Source organism: Lutzomyia longipalpis, chromosome 2 (genome assembly GCF_024334085.1).
Source record: "Lutzomyia longipalpis isolate SR_M1_2022 chromosome 2, ASM2433408v1".
Lineage (NCBI taxonomy): Eukaryota > Metazoa > Arthropoda > Insecta > Diptera > Psychodidae > Lutzomyia > Lutzomyia longipalpis.
The window spans coordinates 12,096,254-12,115,920 of record NC_074708.1 but is presented as its reverse complement, the minus strand read 5'-3'; the positions used below and the strand labels follow the sequence as shown (position 1 = coordinate 12,115,920).

Sequence of the window (19,667 nt, the reverse complement as noted above, 5' to 3'; positions counted from 1 at the left end):
AACTTTTTTTATATTAATAATGTTATTTCGATGATGAGATAGGGATCAATCGAGAGCTAATTAAATGTACTTTCGATTGCAAGTGGAATTGTGCAAACTGATCCCTTCTTTTGATCGGAAGAACCTGCTGCCTCACTAAAAGTACTGATTTCTCGGGGTTGGGCATCCCCCTGATTTTTTATTACAAAAATTTAATAAGTTTTATTTCTCAATTTCAATGCGTTAAAATTTTGTATTTTTAGAGAATTTTAAATAATTAATTTCATTTAAACTTTCAAAGAATTATGGAATAAATCAACAAAAATTTAAGGGGTTTAGGGAAATTTAGGGAAGCCGTTTGATTTAATACTCATTCCAATATTCAAGTCAAATTCTTAAAATTAAGTACAAACACGTATTGTTTGAATGTCAAAACATGAACATAAACGGATTTGAAATGCAAACTTTAAGCATATTATGTGGCGTTATTATTATTTGTTGTTATATGCAAATTAAGGACATTTCAGCTGCAGCCATCAAGAGTTTATATTAAATGCTAAAATCCCCTCTGCACCGAAACTTTGACCTAAATTTCCTGACATACAACATGATTTTAATCTAAACATTATCCCTTAAACAGATTAAGAAAATAAACCTGCAAAACTTCCGAATTTGAATTGAAGAAATTCTTCCAATTTTAATTTTCTTTTATGTAATAAAATAAAGAAAAGTAAAAGAAACTCACCGTTCTTGGGTGATGCCAATAAGACTCTGCCCATCAACTCGCAACAGTTGATCTCCCGCTTGGAGCCTTCCGTCTGCATCAGCTGCTCCACCGGGTACAACGGATTTTATGTAGATACCCAGTCGCTCCTGCCCAGCACCCTTTGCCGCCACAATTGACAATCCCATGCCATTTGTATTCTTATGCAGCTTAATCACCTGAATGTCCGGCTGTGGCATCTTCGTGGACATGGCACTGGGTGATCTCTGATTGTACTGATGCATATACACCGTCCACAGCCCAATGCTCGTTGGTTGTGCTGCAAGTCGGCACATACCGGCATTCTGCAGTGGAGTCAGGAAGTCCACAAGTCCCGCCGGAATGCCGCGCACAACGTCACAACTGAAGCCATCTTCGGGCAAAAGGAGCGCCAATTGTGTGTCCGTTGACTCCTCAAGGCGCACCTCACGCCCATCGGCCAGTGTCAGTTCATCCGCAACTGATTCCGCCATCCGCAGGGCTGTATCAACGAGACTCAACGGAATGGGCTCCTGACTCAGCAGTGCCTTCATCTGAATTGAATTGAGACGAAAGCACGAATGTGCCAACTGTTGCACTTCAGCCACCGTTGTCTTTGGGGCCTGCAGGAACTGCGCGCACTGATTTATCTTCGCCAAATGACAATCAGCCGCCAATTCGAGCCCTAAACGTTCAGCCCAGAGCTCAAGGAGCTGCAATCGATCACTCACAACCTTCCCCCATGCGGCATTGCACATCTGTGGCGTTGTGACGATCTTATTGAAGCAAACCACATTGATGTAGTGAAAGAGTTGGGAGAAGAGCTGAATTGTCAGGGCAGCATTGACGCGACATCGTCGCAAGAGGGCCATATCAGCTCCGAGGACCGTCAACACGAGTCCTGCAGCACTATCGTGATCAATATTCTCCGAAAGGAATTGATTCAGTGTCTGCGACAGTTCGGCCTGCGAAAGGGGATTTTTTTATTTAAGGATAAGTCCAAAAGGAAAGTCAATCATAACGCGTCCAGTTTTAAGAGTTGGTATACCACAACGCGGATGGGTCAGTCTATGCGTTGTAATTTAATTTCTGAGTTGTATTAGTAGGCAAAACTGATTTTTTTTTGTGAAAATCAGTAATTTGATGCATAAAAATGGTCATATCTCTGGTTCTATAAGACCTACAGAAATTTCTTGACTACTTTTGGAAAGGTATTAAAACAGGCTATAAATTGACATAAATTTTAATAATTTTCAAGGTCACCTCCAGAACACAAAATGGCGGATTTTTGTTTCACCAAAACAGTTTTTGGCATTTTTTATCACGAAGGAATAGTTCTAGAGGTTTCTGATGTTCTAGGAAGATGTAGATAATTGTAAAACCTTTAATTTGATACCAAGTTGAGCAAAATCGGACAAGCAGTTCAGGAGATATAGCTCTTAGAACTTTTCAAATTCAAGAATTTTTCAAAGAGCGATATCTTCTAAACGGCGACATAGAATTTCTTCATTTTCGGACTGGTACAAGATTATTAGTCAGGCTACAACATATCAAAATTTAAAAGATTTGCCTAATGGGGATTCGGAGATATTGCCCCTTAAAGTTAAGCAATTTTTGTTTTTGATTTTAGCGCCTCTTGCGGTCATTTTTGGAACTTGAAATGTTTTAGACAGTTGTAGGGCTTCTTGAAACCTTTCATTTGATACCAAGATGATCAAAATCGGTCAAGCCGTTCTCGAGTTATATTGAAAAAACACTTTTTGCTTTAGGCCGCCATATTTGCTAAACCGCTTGACCGATTTTCGAGTATGAATAGTCGATGAAAACGTCTCACTGAGCTCTACAACATACTAAAATTTCAGACCTATAGCTATAAAGGAAGTGGTTGACGCTATTTCAAAATGGCGGACGGCGGCCATCTTGGATTTTGAAAATGCGAAAAAATGAAATTTTACACCCACATTTCTATAGAAAACATCAAACCGGAAGCCTCTATCTCTTGCCGTTCGAAAGTTATAAGGCAAAGTTTAGGCGACCGGCCGGCAGGCCGGCAGGCCGGCCGGATCAAAAATTTTCCACCACCATTTTCGTAATGTGGGATGTCTAAAACGTGCTCATACCAAGTTTGAGCCCGATCTGAGGTGGTCGGTTTTTCCGACGATTACAATACTTGGTATGCCACGATTGTGGTATACCAACTAATCTTAAAGGACGTGAGCTGAGTTCCTTAAATTTTTGTAAAAGACAAAAACTAGACATTTTACCTGGAATGAGTTGACCAGATGCCGAAAGGCAGATTGAACGGTCTCAGCAAGGACCTCTTGCGCCTGAAGACTGAATGCCGAAATGTGACGATCGGATTTGAGGAAATGCAAAAATTCCGAACTATTGGCCATCCAGAAGGAGACAACTTTCGGATCTGTATACTGCTCCTGGACGCACGTGTAGATCATATTAGCCACATGATGCAGGAAGGCCGTTAGCTTGTGTGCCCTCTCAGTTGGTTGCAAGTCCGGACGGTAGTGGGTTGATGCTCGATACCTAAAACCCGCCCAAAGTTGCATTCAATTCTTCTAAAAAAAAAACTTTAAAAAAATCCTAAACTAACCTAGCACAGAGGTAGAGCGTGTAGACAGGTGCGAGCTTGAAGTAGGGCGCATTGACATCCAAATCGGGTATCACTTGACGCAAGAAGGCCTCCTGGTGTGTCTCTGGGAATTCCAGGACAGCTGGCAAAATTGGCTCCTGCCCAGGTTCATTCACCTGCTGTATCTTCCCCCTTAAAAGCCAAATTAATCACCGCAAATGTCATTAAATCACTCAACATAAAAAAACGAAATCAATACCTTAATTAATTAAATTTGTTTCGTAATATATAATAATGTAATTTTAATCCATTTTATCAAATTGGAATTTGTTGCTGAGAGAAGCGTGATTTAACAACATTGACATACAACATTATTGGTGCACATATAATACCCATTTACAGAGAAAGCTTTTGATATAAAAAAAATTAATAAATAACATTGATGACGAACAAAATGATTTAAATGAGAATGATTTTTGTGGCAATTTTGTGACGTGTTCGCAAAAAAAAAAATAACGAGTACAGTGGTGGAAAGAATTATTTTTTCAATAAAAGAACATTTGAACAGCATAAAAAAGGAGTTTATTCATGCTTAGTATGGGTCATGATTTTATAAAAGGAAGAAGTCAGATCACGAGTAATTTAGAGAATCAAAAGAAAATAAGAAATCGCCAAAGAGACTTTCGGGATTACCTGGGAAAGGCCGGTAAAGATTTAATAATGACGTCATTACTGCATATTTTGCCTCTTTAAATACAAGAAGCATTGCTGCTAATGCCTCGTTGAATATTTCTAACAAGATTAATCATACACTTTATACAATAAAAAGGACAAGAGACATAAAAAAAACTGTTGTAGCAGCAAAAAATGTAAAAAAAAACCATCCCCCATTGCATCTTTCTTCAATTGAAGAGCATAAGGCATATGCTTCAATGCATAAAATAATGATCTTTTAATTTTTTTTTGTATTTTCTTATAATTAATGGAAAGTAAATAATAAGAAATCACTGTGATTGATGTTCTTTTTCACATTGATAACATTGTATAAATCACTGATGCATATGCTTTATGTATTTATAAAAGAGTTAATATTCAGAATGAGCGTAAATTTTGTGTGTTTCGAACCATTTGGACAAATTTTTTCTTGTTCTTGATGAAAAATGGAATTATAAATGATTTATTTTTTAACCCTTTAACGTCCAACGTGAAACATAAAAACATTGAAACATGCGCTCTTTTATCGCGAATTTTATTCTATGAATTTTTTTAGAGGACTTTTCTCAGTCAGAACGTCTTCTTTGGCCCCTTATGCGTGAATTTGATGCATTTCTAACATGGAAAAAGAATTACGTTCATAAATAATTGAAAAAATAAAATGTTTCACGTTTGGGTCAGCGTATAACCCAAAAAACGTTAAAGGGTTAACATTTATTCTTTCAGTTTTCTACTAATATTCAGCCTTATTCAGCGACCAAGAAACTCTTGAAATTAGCTTGAAATCTTGAAATTTCAGTGCAAAATTCAAATATTTTAAGGGTTTCTTGGTCGCTGAATAAGGCCTATTTCTATATTATTCTTTTTGACATTTCTTTAAAAACGTTTGACTTTCTCACCTAATGTTTAACCTCTAGGCCGCCAAGCGGGGTCGTTGAACGACCCCAGCCCTATATTTCGTGCTATAACTTAATAAATATAAAAGATACCATTCCCATCTTTTGGAAATAAGTTCTTTGGTTATCTGAGGAGGTTGTGTAAAAATTTCAGCTCAATCCGTCCACCACAAGAAAAGTTATTAAGGAAAATGTAGAAGAAGGGAATTCAAAAATTGGTGTAACGGCCATGCTGCGGAAAATTTCTTAGAATGAAGTTAGTCACATCATAAATCATATGGTTGAAGGGGGTTGAAGGGTTGTGTTTACTTTCTCACTTTACCTTCTCAGTGTCAGAATTATCGCGAATAAGTAACATAAACAACATAAAACATAATTAGAAGCATATAAATGTGCAAAACAATAAAGAATATTCGAGAAATATTGCCATTTATCACGGTGCGGGAAGTGAGGGGAATGTGGGGACGTAGTGAAAAAAAATAGCAGTTGCGGTCAACTTCGTGGCAAATTTCTCGCGAAGAAATTGTGAAAAAGGAGTGAAAAATGTTTTTCCTTAACATCTCCTTCTGCGTGTTTCCGGGTGGCGAATTTGTGATGCAAGGGGCAAGAGGACTATATAAGGAGTCTAAAGGTAGTGACCCGACAGTTCCCGGTTTTATAGTTTATGAGAAAATCGACTTCCTTCTTGGGGTCGTTCAACGACCCCACCTTGGCGCTCTAAGGAAGCTCCAAGGTCTTGGCGGCCAGCAGGTTAATATTAAATCTTAACGTTTGTTATTTCTCTTTTAACGTGTGACCTTTTTAGACTTATGTCGATTCTTTTTTTTAACATATGATGTTGCCTTCCTAACGTTTAAAGTTTCTTTTCTATCTTTGTCAATTTTATTCTAACGTTTAATGTTTTGAAAATTCTTTTTCTACCTTTTTTTTAATATAATTTTTAGCACGAAAATAATTTAATTTGACCTCTTCTGAAGTAGAGCCAGAATTTTTTGAAAGTGTCTTAGACACTCAAACACTCTTTCTCACTACGCTTCATGTTAGAACGGTTTTTAGAGTATAAAATTCAAATTTCAACGGTTATTGAAAACAGAGCCCTCTGGCCCAGGAATTATTCTCGCCACTGTACAGCATGTCCTCTGCGGGGGATGAGATTGAGGGGGCAAAACTGCACAAAATGAAATGAACACAACAAGGATATTTTTGAAGGAGGTGTGGTGAGAGTACCATTGAAAGTTGCTTGAATAGCTCAAATATTTTATCCTTTTGTTTTCACCTCACGGGCATTATGTTGCAGCAATATGTTACCAATCCAGAGCGTGCTGAAGTGGTAAACAAATTGTTTGGTGGGGGGGTTGTGGGTGAAATGATGGTGAGGAAGCCATCATACATCAAGTACATTCTTCTCTATTGTATATATGAGAATGTTGGCAATCAAGTGATTGACGAATATGTTGAGACTTTGGGGGAAGGGGCTGGGTGGGTGAGAAAAGAGTACAAGGTACACACTGATGGTGCTGATGAGGGTGGAAAATGTAGGTAGAGGAGAGGAGGAAGTATATGAGAACACAGCCACATGATTTGACTCAATTTACCTGCTTTGGAGCATGATTCAATTTTCATTGACTTGATGGGAGTTTTTTCTTTTCTTTTATCGCATAAATGATGAGTTTTTTTGTCGTTGTTGTTGTGTGTGTTTTAAAAAGAAGAAAAAAAAGAAGTTTTGGATGGAAAAATACCTGATTTCCTGATTAGATCCTGCCGATTTATTGCTCGAAATTGATTTTGTTTCCGTCTCAATGGTGCCATCCACATCGAAATTCGTCTCAAAGTGCTCCTTGTTTCGCATCTGTGACGATGGTACTTTACTGTCCGCATCCACTGGGGCGAGATTCTTGCTTTCATCGAGATATTGCTCATTGAGATTGTCAGTGCTGACATTGCTCGTCACCGTGGGCGTCGTACCACCACCACCCCCGCCTAGTTGTGCCGTTGAATTGCTATTGAGATGATGATGATGCTGCTGCTGCTGTGAGCTGTCGCCAATCGATTGATTGGCCGACGATGGCTCATCTAAATAGCTACTGAGCTTATTCAACGTCTGAGCTTGTGCAATGGACTGAACAGGACTTAGAGGACGCTCATCTTCATGCCATGATGGTGATGTCGGTGAACGACTACATACATCACAATCCCCGCAATTTGGGAGTTGTTTTTTCACAGACAATAACGTATTTTGTCAGGGAATACATATGACAAGGAAAGGAAAGGGATAAAAGGACGAGAAAAAAAAAGAAAAAAAAAACAAACACAAAATTGTTAAATTGAGTTAAAAACATAAAAGGATGAATTTGTGGGAATAAAACAAGCATATACAGACACAACACATACAGCATTTAAAAAAAAAATCCAAACAGTTTGTGCTTTAAGGTTTGTAATTTAATAAAAATTCTCCTCTTCTGTGTTTGCAAAAGCTCCACCTGTGTGCCTCACAGGTATGTGTCTTGTTCACCCTGCAGCACAGTGGAAGCTTGCAAAGGAGAACTTTGGCGACACAGAGAGTTCCATTCAAATTACATTATTTATGCCACGCATTAATACTTCATACATAAAATCGGCAGAAACAATACCCCATTTTAAGCAACACTGAGGTGCATTGAATGAAAATTTAACTCAATTAGAACGGAAGTGAGACACCCAAGCTCAACTCAACAAGTCACACAATACCGCCCCTTTTACACGAAGCATGGGGGTACAAAATTAACTCACCTGTCGTACAGGCATGCTGAATCCAATTGGGACTGCGATAGGGCCAAATTGTATCGACCATCCGATGGTGAATCCACAAAACGATACGATGACACACGCCCAAACATCACCACCGATCCATTCTGTAATTAGGTTTGCAGCGCAACAAATTAATTTCATATTTTCGTAACGAAACAATCAAATTTAGCGCTCATTGAGGGTGAAAATGGCACACAATATTACTTTTTAATTTAAAATTTATTTATTTGATTTGGATTTTTAATGATTTTCCTTTTAAAAATGGATTTAAATTGGTTAGACAGATAGACTGGTTTGTGTAGGGCCTGACTTACATCCAATCGTTTAAAATAATTGATTAATTTTTACAAAACTTGTTGGAAAACTAACCAAAAACTTTTCATTATGTTTAGTTTCTAAGCTATCTAAATTAGAACTTTATAATTTTAATATTTTTAATGTTTTTTTTACGTGTAAAAATGTTTAATATCTGGCTGATTTTAACAAAATAAACCTTCCAAATCGCTTTGATTTTTAAGTTATTAAATTGTTTTCCTTTAATAGTGCGAAAGAACTATTTTAACAGTTATTAAGGTTCTAAGTTATCCTAATTAGAACTTTACGATTTTAATTTTTTTTTACGTACAGATGTTTGATATTAGGCTGATTTCAACGAAGGAAACTCACCAAATCGCTTTGATTTTTAAGTTTTGAAATTGTTTTTTTTTTTTCTTTTATATTTCGAAAACACTTTATAACTTTTACATTAAGGTTCTAAGTTACCCTTATTAGAACTTTACGATTTTAATTTTCTTACGTAGAGATGATTTCGACAAAGGAAACTATCCAAATCTCAAAGGATATTAAATGATTAAACTAATTTAATATTTTTATAAATAATTTTTAAATCCAAATTGTAGGCAACACATTTATCAAAAGAAAAATGTACTGGTAAGCTGACCAAGCTTACGGGAGCTGTGTTTCTTTCAGTGTACCAATTTTGTGAGAGCAAACCTAAACGCGAATTAATTTAAATACGCGCAAAGTCGGGAAAAGTTGAAAAGTCATACCCTAAGAAATGTTTGGAAAGCCATATCTCGAGAACGGATCCATAGATTTTCATAAATTTTTTTTTGTTTGAAAGGTCTTGAAGTCAGCTATAACATATCGAAAAATGAAAAAAATTTATGTCGCCATTTTCGAAAAATTCGAGTTCGAAATTTTCGAAAACTTTGTTTTCGATTTTAGCGCCTCTTGCGGTCATTTCTCGAAGTTGCAATGTTCTAGACATTTGTAGGGTTTCACGAAACCTTTCATTTGCGCTTGAGTTGATCAAGATCGGACTTGTAGAACCCGAGATATGACATGCCAACTTTGGAAGGCTATATCTCGAGAACGGATCCATAGATTTTCTTCATTTTCGGCATGAAGCTAGATAATATGGTCAGCTACAACATATCAAAAAATGAAAAAAATTTATGTCGCCGTTTTCGAGATATTCATCGAAAACTAATCGAAAATTTTGTTTTCGATTTTTGGCCCCCTAGCGGTCACTTTTGAAACTTCTGATGTTCTAGAGAGTTGTAGGGTTTGTTGAGATCTTTCATTTGACCCCGGGTTGATCAAAATCGGTCAAGCCGTTTTCGAGTTATGGTCGATTTTCGATGAAAAATTGTGGCGGCCATATTGACTAAACGGCTTGACCGATTTTCGAAAATGAGGTATCGTTGGAAAGGTCTTGATGGCCCCTACAACATATCAAAATTTCAGCCCTCTAGCTATAATAGCGGCTGAGATATAGTGAAAACAAAATTTTGAGGTTATTCAAAATGGCGGACGGAGGGGTGGGGGGGTGGATTTGACCTCATAATCGGATTTCTTCAGGTCGATATTTAAACTTTGCCGTTTACCGCAAGTCTCTATCTATCACCGTTCTCTTGCAATTTAAGTTTATGATCCGGCCGGACGGCCGGACGGACGGACGGCCGGACGGACGGCCGGCCGGAAAAAAATTTTTTTGGCGCATACGTTTTTTGGAATGTGGGGACCCTAATTCGTGCTCATCCCAAGTTTGAGCCCGATCTGACGACTTTCGATTTTGCTCGGTACACAAAAGCTGTGTCTGAAAGATACACAGCTAAAAATGCATAATGCAATGTGCTTTTTATTTATTTTTCAATTTCTTAGAATATTTAAAAAAAAATTATCAAAACTTGACATTGGGCCTTATTCAGCGACCAAGAAATCCTTGAAATTTATTTAAAATCTTTAAATCTTTCATGAGTTTCTTGGTCGCTGAATTAGGCCCATTGGGTGGAATTCACTACTCAGTCGGCCTTAAAAATTTAAGTCGATTTTTAAGTCGGTCCTAAAATTTGTAAGTCGGTCTTAAAAACTATTTAACATTCAAAAAGAAAAAATTTTAAGACCGACTTAAAAATTTTAAGTCTGACTTATAAAGCTGACTTGAAACCTTAAGACAGATTTAAATTTTTATGCCCGACTGAGTAGTGAATTCCACCCGGAGCGGAAATTAAACGGTTCTTACACTAGAACTGATTGTCATAATTGACAAGAATTCTAGTAGTTCTAGTAGTTCGTGCATTTGTTAGATGGCGTTAGTGGTATTTTTTCATTGTATGTATGTTTTTTTTTTCATTGTAAGTGAAAAAAAATGGAGCCGGATAGGGAAAAAAATTCAAAGTGCTCTGGAAAAGATGGGCTTTTCGCATCTTCTTGATTACTTCATAGGTAAGTATATCTTAAGGTAGACATTTGGGGCTTTTTAAGCTGTCTAAATAATAACTTCATGACTTTTATATTTCGTTACGTTAAAAATACGTTTAAAATGTATGATATCAAGCTGATTTAGGCAAGAGAAATTTCCAACCATAAATAATATATTTTTTTAATTACTATAACTTGACGATGTATTAGGGAGGAATATAACGGTTCTAAAGAAATGAAAATTAATGATCTAAAGCTGTCTTAAAAAGAAATTGATAATTTTTATGATTCAAGTGTATTTTTTACATTAAAAAATATTTTATATCAGACTGATTTCAACGAAAAAAAAAAATAATCAAATCACGAAAATTAATATAAAATAATTAAAATGATTTTCAATGACACATAAAAGCTTTTGAAGCCAAATTTAAGACAACCTGCAAGGCTTGAAGGAGGCGAAAAAGTTGCTTTTGAGGCTCCTAAAGAATTTTCATTCATCTCTAACCCTTTTATTAAAATAAATTTAATAAATTCGAATTGAAAATTTCAATTTCTCAACTTTCTCTATTTTTCGAAGCTTTTTATTTTTAATAAATATCAGTTTTTCAATAAAAATCAGTTTATCAGATTTTTTTTATAATTAGAAGAATAATTCAAACGGAGCTTTAGAGCTTTTTCTTTTTATTTAAAAACTATTGAAGTGCCTCTTTCGGATCAAATGAGCGTCATGTGATATTCATCGCATTTTGCACAATTTCAATGAGGGGAAAAATGCTTTCCTAAATTGAAACTCTAATCATTCTTATCGTGTTTATGTAATACGATCCCTAAAACGTAGGAGAGTGAGAGTGCAAGAGGGCATGGAAAACGCCCCGCATTTTATCATATTATTTATTATTATACTATCCAAGTCACGTATTTATGACTTTCACGCGACGCCAGGGGATGGAGGTGAAGTGAAAAAGAGAAAACGCCTCATAATTGTATATTGCCTACAAATATTATGTCACATATTTAATGTGAGACGTTTTCCCTTCTCACACAACAGACATTCCTCCACTTGACACTTTTTTTTTGCACCAACAACTCGTAAAGTTCTTGAGATGGAGAGTAAGCAAAAAAAAATCCCATCAAGTGCAAACCCTCATCAAGAAAAGATATCGCAATTTTATCGTTTATCCAAACCACTACAAAATTTCTTCTTTTTTTTTCGTGAAAAGCCCTCAAAAGATACGATTTATGTGATTGAGCTTTCAGCGCGGAAAAAAAAGCTCATCGTTGGCATTTTGTGCAAGATGTGAAAGAAGATGCGGGGAGGAAAAAAAACGAAAAAACCATTGAGATTGATAGAGCAGCAAGAATGTTTGTGCTAGACATTTCCAAATGACTTCTTTTCTCGCAGCTTGTGCTCCATAATTGGAAATCTGCAATTTATACATATTATGGTTGGCAATAGTTAATTGCTGATTGTTTGAGAACACCAATGAATCAAACGAGAAAATTGCTTGTCTACTGGTCAATTGTGCCACACATAGCAATACATCGAGCATCAACATTTTCCACCAGAACACACTACATACCTACATAAACGAGGTATCTCATCGCATTTGAAACGGAAAAAAAGAAATGAAAGAAATTTTGTTCTTTCAATGTCAAACATCCCTCCACGAGCGCAATGAGATTTGATGGAATGTAGGTCAAACTCTTCTCCATCGTACATGAGATTTCTACTTTTTTTTTTGCTGGGCAACATCGACAATAGAATCATTTTAGAGTTGGAAAATTCTTTCAAAAGAACCTGATTGTACGTGAATACTTCTCTAAATTCCAACTTGCATTGAGCTTTTTTTTTGGGGGGTGGGTGGGAAAATTTTAAAAGGAAAATACCACAAGTTTAGTTCGGAGTAAAGGTCACCAAAAGATCTTTGAAGATGCATTGAAAGAAAGAAAAAAAAACTTGAAAATGTTTGCTAAAAGAACGATAAACGGAAGGTAGAGAAAAAATGTGACTCTTGGTGCTTAACTTTCAAAGAGATAGAGAGTCATTTCAGAGAAGCATTTTGCGTGCATTTTCATGAAAATCAAATGGATGAGAGAACAGTTTCAGGAATTTAAGTTGAATTTCCATGAAAATTGCTTGAGGATTGTCTTTTATGAAGATTTTTTTTTTAAATTAAATTTTGTATAATAAAATAAGAAGGGTTAAAAGAGTCGATTCATAATTGCTCGTTGGTCGTAAGTTCATTCAAAAATATGCAGAAAACAAACAAAAATTTAGAAAAAGTCGCCAATAAAGTAAGGAATGATAGAATCGGAAACAAGGGGTGTTTATCTGGCGAATATTTTGACTTCTTAAGCGAATCATCCGAATATTTCTGAAGATCTGAAAAATTATTTGACCATTCCTTTTTAGGGAAATGGGGCCCAATTTTGACTTTCTAGTGTCTTTTTAAATTAACCTATGGAAATTATTAAATCGCATTTTATGAAAAAAGCAACCACATAAGCGCAGTTTTCGTCTAAACGAACAAGATTTCTTTTAATTTTTGCTATCGAATGGTGCAAAATTTAGCCGTCTAGGAATTTGTGTAAGCTTTTCCGCCATTTTTGGCTAATTTTCCTGGCCTAAAACTTAAAACCGATAAAAATTCAAAAACGTATTTAGGAATTTTTGTTTGATTTAGTCTTTTTTAGCTGTGATTTTTTCGAAGAAAAGAATAGCACAGCTTCTGTGTCCACTCTAAAACTCAAGGTCGTCGGATCGGGCTCAAACTTGGTATGAGCGCGAATTAGGGTCCCCACATTCCAAAAAACGTATGCGCCGAAAAACTTTTCCGGCCGTCCGTCCGGCCGTCCGGCCGTCCGGCCGTAGTTTGGAGCTCAATTACAAGAGAACGGTAATAGATAGAGACTTGCGGTCAACGGCAAAGTTCAATTATCGACTGGAAGTCGTCCAACTATGATATCAAATTCAGCCCCCCACCCCTGCATCCGCCATTTTGAATTTTTTTCAATTTTGTTTTTGCTATATCTCAGCCTCTATTATAGCTAGAGGTCTGAAATTTTAATATGTTGTAGGGGCCCTTAAGACCTTTTCAACGATACTTCATTTCCAAAAATCGGACAAGCGGTTTAGCAAATATAGAGTTCTATCGTAAGTGGGCTATAACTCCTAAACCGCTTGACCGATTTGGACCAAACCGGTTTTGAATGAAAGATCTCAATGAGGTCTACAATTATCTATACATAGGAACTTTCAAAAGTTACCGCTAGAGGGCCTACAATCAAAAACAAAATTTTCGATGAGTTTTCGACCAGTTTTCGATTAATATCTCAAAAACTGGACGATAGATTTCGATTAAATTTTAGTATGTTATAGGTGATAGGCACACCTTTTAACCAAAAAAAAATAAAAAAAATTTATGTCGCGGTTTCAGAGATATAGACCAAAACAGGTTTCCATATGTACCGATTGTTGTAATATTGCCTTATATCGGCCTAACGGTACTTGATAGAGGCTTTTCGATTGAAGTTTCATTAGGTATAGTGGGCATGAACTATCAGATTTTAATAATTTCAAAATTCAAAATGGCCGCCTTCTGTCTTTTTGCTACATCAACAATTACTTTCACCTATTCACACATATTTTAAACAAACTATTTGGCGCCCCGCGAAGCGGGGCGCCTTTTTTATACATAAAAAATATAAAAATATAAACCTATAAATATACATATATAAGTACAATGATGGTCCAGCAGAGTAAAGGGAATGTACTGGTAAGTTTCACTTACGGGCTGTGATTCTTCCTTCAGATGACAGTCCAAGTGTGGTGAAAATTGAGGTGGATAAATTTTTAGGAATGGCTTTCTCACGCATCGAATCACAGCCAACGCGTGTAAATTCTGGGGAAAGGCTTACTCATGCGCGTTGGCTGTGATTCGTTGCGTGAGAAAGCCATTCCTAAAAATTTATCCACCTCAATTTTCACCACACTTGGACTGTCATCTGAAGGAAGAATCACAGCCCGTAAGTGAAACTTACCAGTACATTCCCTTTACTCTGCTGGACCATCATTGTACTTCACCACACTTTGACTGTCATCTGAAGGAAGAATCACAGCCCGTAAGTGAAACTTACCAGTACATTTGGGTTAAATTTACTACTTTTTTTAGCATTAACTTACTACTTTTCGGTTTGAATCTAGTCTTTTTTAGGCTATTATAATTTTTTTTAATAAATTTTGTTTCTCAATCTGAGCTGTTTTGGGACTGAAAACCAATTTGGTTTAAATTTATTCTTTTTTGGGGTTGAATTTAAAACTTTTTGTCTTGAATTTAGAACTCTTCGGCTTGAATTTACTACTTTTCGGTTTGGTTAAAGCGTTTTTATGCTTGAATTTAACATTTTTAGGCTTAGAATTATATTTGAATTTCTTTGGCGAATCATCCGAATATTAGTGAATAAACCGAATATTTCCGAAGATCTGAATAATTTTGTCCAGATAAACACCCCTTGATCGGAAATGCAATTACAGAAGAAAGAAAGGGAATCAATTTTCTGTTAAATAGCGACGTTTCGGCAATTTTTATTATTTTCTTCAGGCTATAGAGAAATTTGAAGAATATTTTTTTGAAATTTTTTCAATCAATAATAATTTTCCAGTTTTTTCGTCAACTATGAAAGGAGCTGAAAGCTCTGGAAAATGAGAGTTTTTCTGGGTGAGAACCCCCATTTACCCGACGAAAAACCCGGAAAATTATTATTGTGTCTATACGTCGGAAAATCATTTCTTTTTTCAAATAGTTTTCTTAGGAAATCAACGATCCGTTTAAGCAGTGATTTTCTAATGAATTTTTTTGCTTCTTCCGAGCTTTTAATACCATCAAGAGCAAGAAGGAACATTCCAATACTAAAACAATTTTAAATCAATTAGAAATTTATTATTTTAAGGCCTCTGTGTCCGAGTTGAAAAGGGACAAAATGGAGTTATGTAATCATTAATGAGAAACACTACAATTCAATTATTATGAAAGACTTTAGGCAATTCATTTGATTAATATCAAAATTATACCCAAAGAGTATTCAATTTCAAGAGTAACTGACCCCCAAACTATTGGATAATTTTGTCGTCCAGCAAATGTTATGATCCACATTTCGTTACACCCAACTGTGCTATGTATGTAATGTATCTATATAGCATAGAGAGAGAAGAACTCTCCATTCTTTTCCTACTAAACAACCACCCTCAATGTGAGGCACCTTGAACTTTTCCCTTGTTCACTTTCTCAACCCACCCCCGCGGGCTCATATGCGGGGGAGGGAGCTTTTCTGTATATATACAACACATTCCCTCGATGATATGAGAGAGAGCAACCCCCCTAAAACTCACAGTGTGACTTTTCTCCCTTATTTCATCGCGCTATGTAAAGCGTGCGCGTCAACATCAAAATCATGGCATCTAATATGAAAAAGCCGGAGGTACTCACATGCAAAATTGTCGGTTGCTGGATGTGGTGGCCATTGACAAAGGTCAGTGCGTCAGTGTGGAGCGGGGTGACGGTGCAGACACCCTCATGGAGGGAAATGAGACAATGGCGTGGCTGAATCAGTGGCCCAAACAGCTGAAGGGTGTTCGTATTGGCGGATCCCACTTCCACTGGCTCACTACCCAACTTGATGCGTCTCCCCCCGTCACCGCTGTGCATAACCTCCACAAGCATTGGACCCTCGCGCTCTGCTGACATATTGTTGCTGCCATTGGATACCCCAAGTGGTTTCTTCTTCCGGCGCCGCGGCTGTGAATCCGCCGGACGTCGACGTACATGAAACATTATGGATCCTTCGGTGTTCACCCAAAAGAGCACCACCAATTTTTTTTCGTTATGTGTTGTCCCCACGATGGTGCCATGAGCATTTAAGGAGGGAGGCGAAATAAAGAGAGAGAATAAAGAAACAACCATTAATTTATCATGTCACACTGAAAATTTTACAGCACATTGATAATTACATTCAACATCTAACTACCACAGGGTGCACAAAAATTTCCAAAATTTATTTTTCATTTTATTTTGATAACTTTTACTTGATAAAAATTGAGATATCTTTGTTTTCTTAAATATTGTTTAAAAGAATTTTTAAAGTAAATAGAAAGGTTTAGTTTTAAGTATTTTGAAGGACTAGGCGTCTCCATTGCAATGTCTTTATTGTTAGATACACTTGATATCCTTTAAATTATAATGGTCAATTTCATGGCATTTTTGTGATAAGATTTGGAGTTTTTTGATTATTTCTTCATGAGAATCTAGCTAGAAGATATCGTAAATCCCAAAAAAAAAGAGAAAAGAAATCCACTAAAGGATTAATTTTTCAATGGATTTTTTGATGATTTTTTCAATAATTTTTTTGAGGTTTGAATCGTCAAGAAAGAGACAGAGTGACAATGGAAGAAAACTGGAATAAATTTGACCGTTACACTAATTTTTGAATTCTCTTTTCTTACATTTTTGTTAATAACTTTTTTTCTGGTGGTCGGATTGACCTCAAATTTTTACACAATCTTCTCAGATAACCAAGGAACTTATTTCTAAAAGCTTGGTTCTATACATCTAAGAACTAAGGCGCAATTAATTGAAATATAGCTCTGGGGTCGGTCACCTACCCCTCATAGTAAACGAAGGGTTAAGTTTGAACTAGAGATTCTAAAAAAAATTAAAAAGAGAAAATTTTAAATTCTAATCAATATTTAATCATTTAACCAGAATCTAAGTAGTTTTTATTAATTTTTGCTAGAAAATTAACTTGAAAATCGCTCTTAAATATCCTCGAGTTTAAAAAATTATTTGATCATTTCTTAATTCTCTTAATAAAACACCAGGGGCTATATTCTCTAAGAGTGAAAAACTCTCGTGATAAACTCCCAAAGACTTTTTGCAGGGAAAAAGTAAGGAAAACTTCACGTGAGCATAATCCACTAAGAAAAATAATGCATCCGTGATAAACTTCCGTAAGATTTTCCCGGTTTTCATGTTTCTTTTAAAGCGCTAAAACCTTCAGGAATTTATCACGAGAGTTTTACACTCTTAGAGAATTCATGTCCAGGCGTCTCCATTTCAATTAATTAATGTTAAATTACGAAGAGAATGAAGCAGCAAGATACAGGTAAAAATCTCTTAAAAAATCAAAGAGAAATGGTGAAGTCCTGAATTATTTTTCAATATTTTTAAATTATTTTAAGGAAGTATTAAGATTACCAGGCGTCTCCATTTCAACATCTGTATATTTTCTAATAAAAAAGAAGGGATTGTTAAAAGTAACAATTTTCTCCCTTAATTTTCAGGTAAAAATTATCCTTAAAATCTTTAAAAGTAAATTAAAATTATCTGAATTAGTAAACAAATTAAGTTTTAAATGAAATTGCTTTAAAAAATTCGAAAAAAGCAAAATTTCATTCATTAAATCTTAAAAGTTCTTTATCAATTTATTTCTCTGAAATAAGCAAATAATACATTTTAAAGCAATTTAATTTGCCATAAAAAACAACCAATCTTCTAGCTTTTGATTCAAAAGTTTCTACAACGAGTAATTCCTAAACAAATTCCTTGGGAAAAGTTTTGTGTTGATTCGGTAATAATTGGTGGGAAATTGTGGTGCACCCTGTGGACTACTTAAACCATTTTATTGCAGTATACGGTTTACTATATGTACTAAATTTGCCCTTCACTCTCTCACTTGTTCATTTTCTCATGTCACTATCAAGGGTGAGGTCACATGTAAAGCACAAAAACACATAAGTGAGGTATGGGGACTCATTAAAATATTCTCTCTATATTAAACATAAAAGATTATTAAGTTCTGTACAACATTGAGCATTGGAGGAGGTACACATAAAGTGTTACAAATTCTCCTTCTTTCTGCACACACTCTCTGTTTCCGATTTAATCGATTCCTCTTTGCGTTTGGACCAACAAAATTGAATTAAAATAGCGCATAATGGCTGGTCCAAGCAAGAAAAGAAGGAGGAAATGTTCTCCATAAACACATATAATTTACATAACATCACATGTTTAAAGACACTTTTGGCATTAAATTCAGTTAAATTTTCTACAAACTATATATACGAGGGAATATTAAAGTATACAAAAAGCACACAGATAGCAAGGCAACAAAAGAGGAAAAACACCGAAAAAGCACACACACAGACAATATATAAGATACAGAGGAAGAAAAACGGGAAAAGAGAGATAACCAAAAGAAAAAAAAAACGGAGAAAAGAGGAAAATTATGAAAATTGAATAATCTAATTTGCAATCGTCTTATCACGAAAATGGGTGGTTTGAGGAAAATTTACTTCTTGATTTATAAAACATATAATTGAGCAATATCATTCCAATTCACGGGTATGCTCATTATCAATTTAACCGTGACGTCACATTTTGTACCCCCGTAGTGAACTTTTCAACAAAAAAAAATTTAATAATTTAACAATCCAAAACACTCTTGAGTGTCAAGCACAGAGCGCTACACAAAAAATCACTTTTCATCAATATTTATTTAATCTCTTCTCTCCGCTTTCGCTTTTTTTTTTTAAAAAACTATTTTTAAAATGATTTTTTTTAATTCTCCCCAATAAAATCCCACACACAACCCTCACAGTTGAGTGCTTTTCCACTTATCACCAAACGCTATGGAAATATTTTATTTTGAGCGGTGTCAGTGCGACACTTTTTGGGAAAATGCGCCCACAAATTTTCAATAATTTTCACGGCCTCTGTGTACCCTCCATACAACGAAAAGTCCTCTCTTTGCTATCATTCTCTCATCGCCGCGACGCCACTCTCTCGCACACGGATCGCATTTTCTTCCAATGTACAAACACATACCGAAAAAAAAAGGAACTATGTCACGAATATATATAGAGCATTACTTTATCGATTATTGTCTCTCCTAATGAACCGTTATGGACAAATAGAATAAAAAGAAGAAGGAGCAACTCCACGGAATGCCATTGACAATATTTTATCATACCTATACATTAAAGCTCCCCCATTTATATATATTAAAGCTCATCCGGCTCTCTTTCTCTCTCCGTGCTCACACTTTCACTATATTAGCTTTTATCATAACATCGTACCTACTACATTTAATTTATTCAATCGTGCTGTATTGCCCCCTCCCTCTCCCCACCCACACTGATTACACCCCAGTGGAGCTAAACAATCAATTTTCTAATTTTCCCCGAAATAAAAAAAACCTCCTC

At 35.7% G+C, this 19,667-nt stretch overlaps 1 protein-coding gene across 5 annotated transcripts in view; it reads right to left on the bottom strand.

Annotated features, from left to right (window-relative positions):
- The window catches only part of LOC129790643 (afadin), a 72,191-nt gene that overhangs the window by 16,453 nt on the left and 36,071 nt on the right, over positions 1-19,667 (bottom strand). For 2 of the 5 annotated variants that reach the window (XM_055828244.1, XM_055828248.1), the window contains 6 exons: positions 15,898-16,250; positions 7,688-7,809; positions 6,658-7,095; positions 3,330-3,500; positions 2,986-3,262; positions 725-1,686 (listed from right to left, as the gene is read on the bottom strand). In XM_055828244.1, the coding sequence (XP_055684219.1) occupies positions 725-1,686; positions 2,986-3,262; positions 3,330-3,500; positions 6,658-7,095; positions 7,688-7,809; positions 15,898-16,250 (2,323 nt within the window). The remainder of the gene's footprint in view (positions 1-724; positions 1,687-2,985; positions 3,263-3,329; positions 3,501-6,657; positions 7,096-7,687; positions 7,810-15,897; positions 16,251-19,667) is intronic. The other 3 variants (XM_055828246.1, XM_055828249.1, XM_055828245.1) reach the window with 2 other exon arrangements.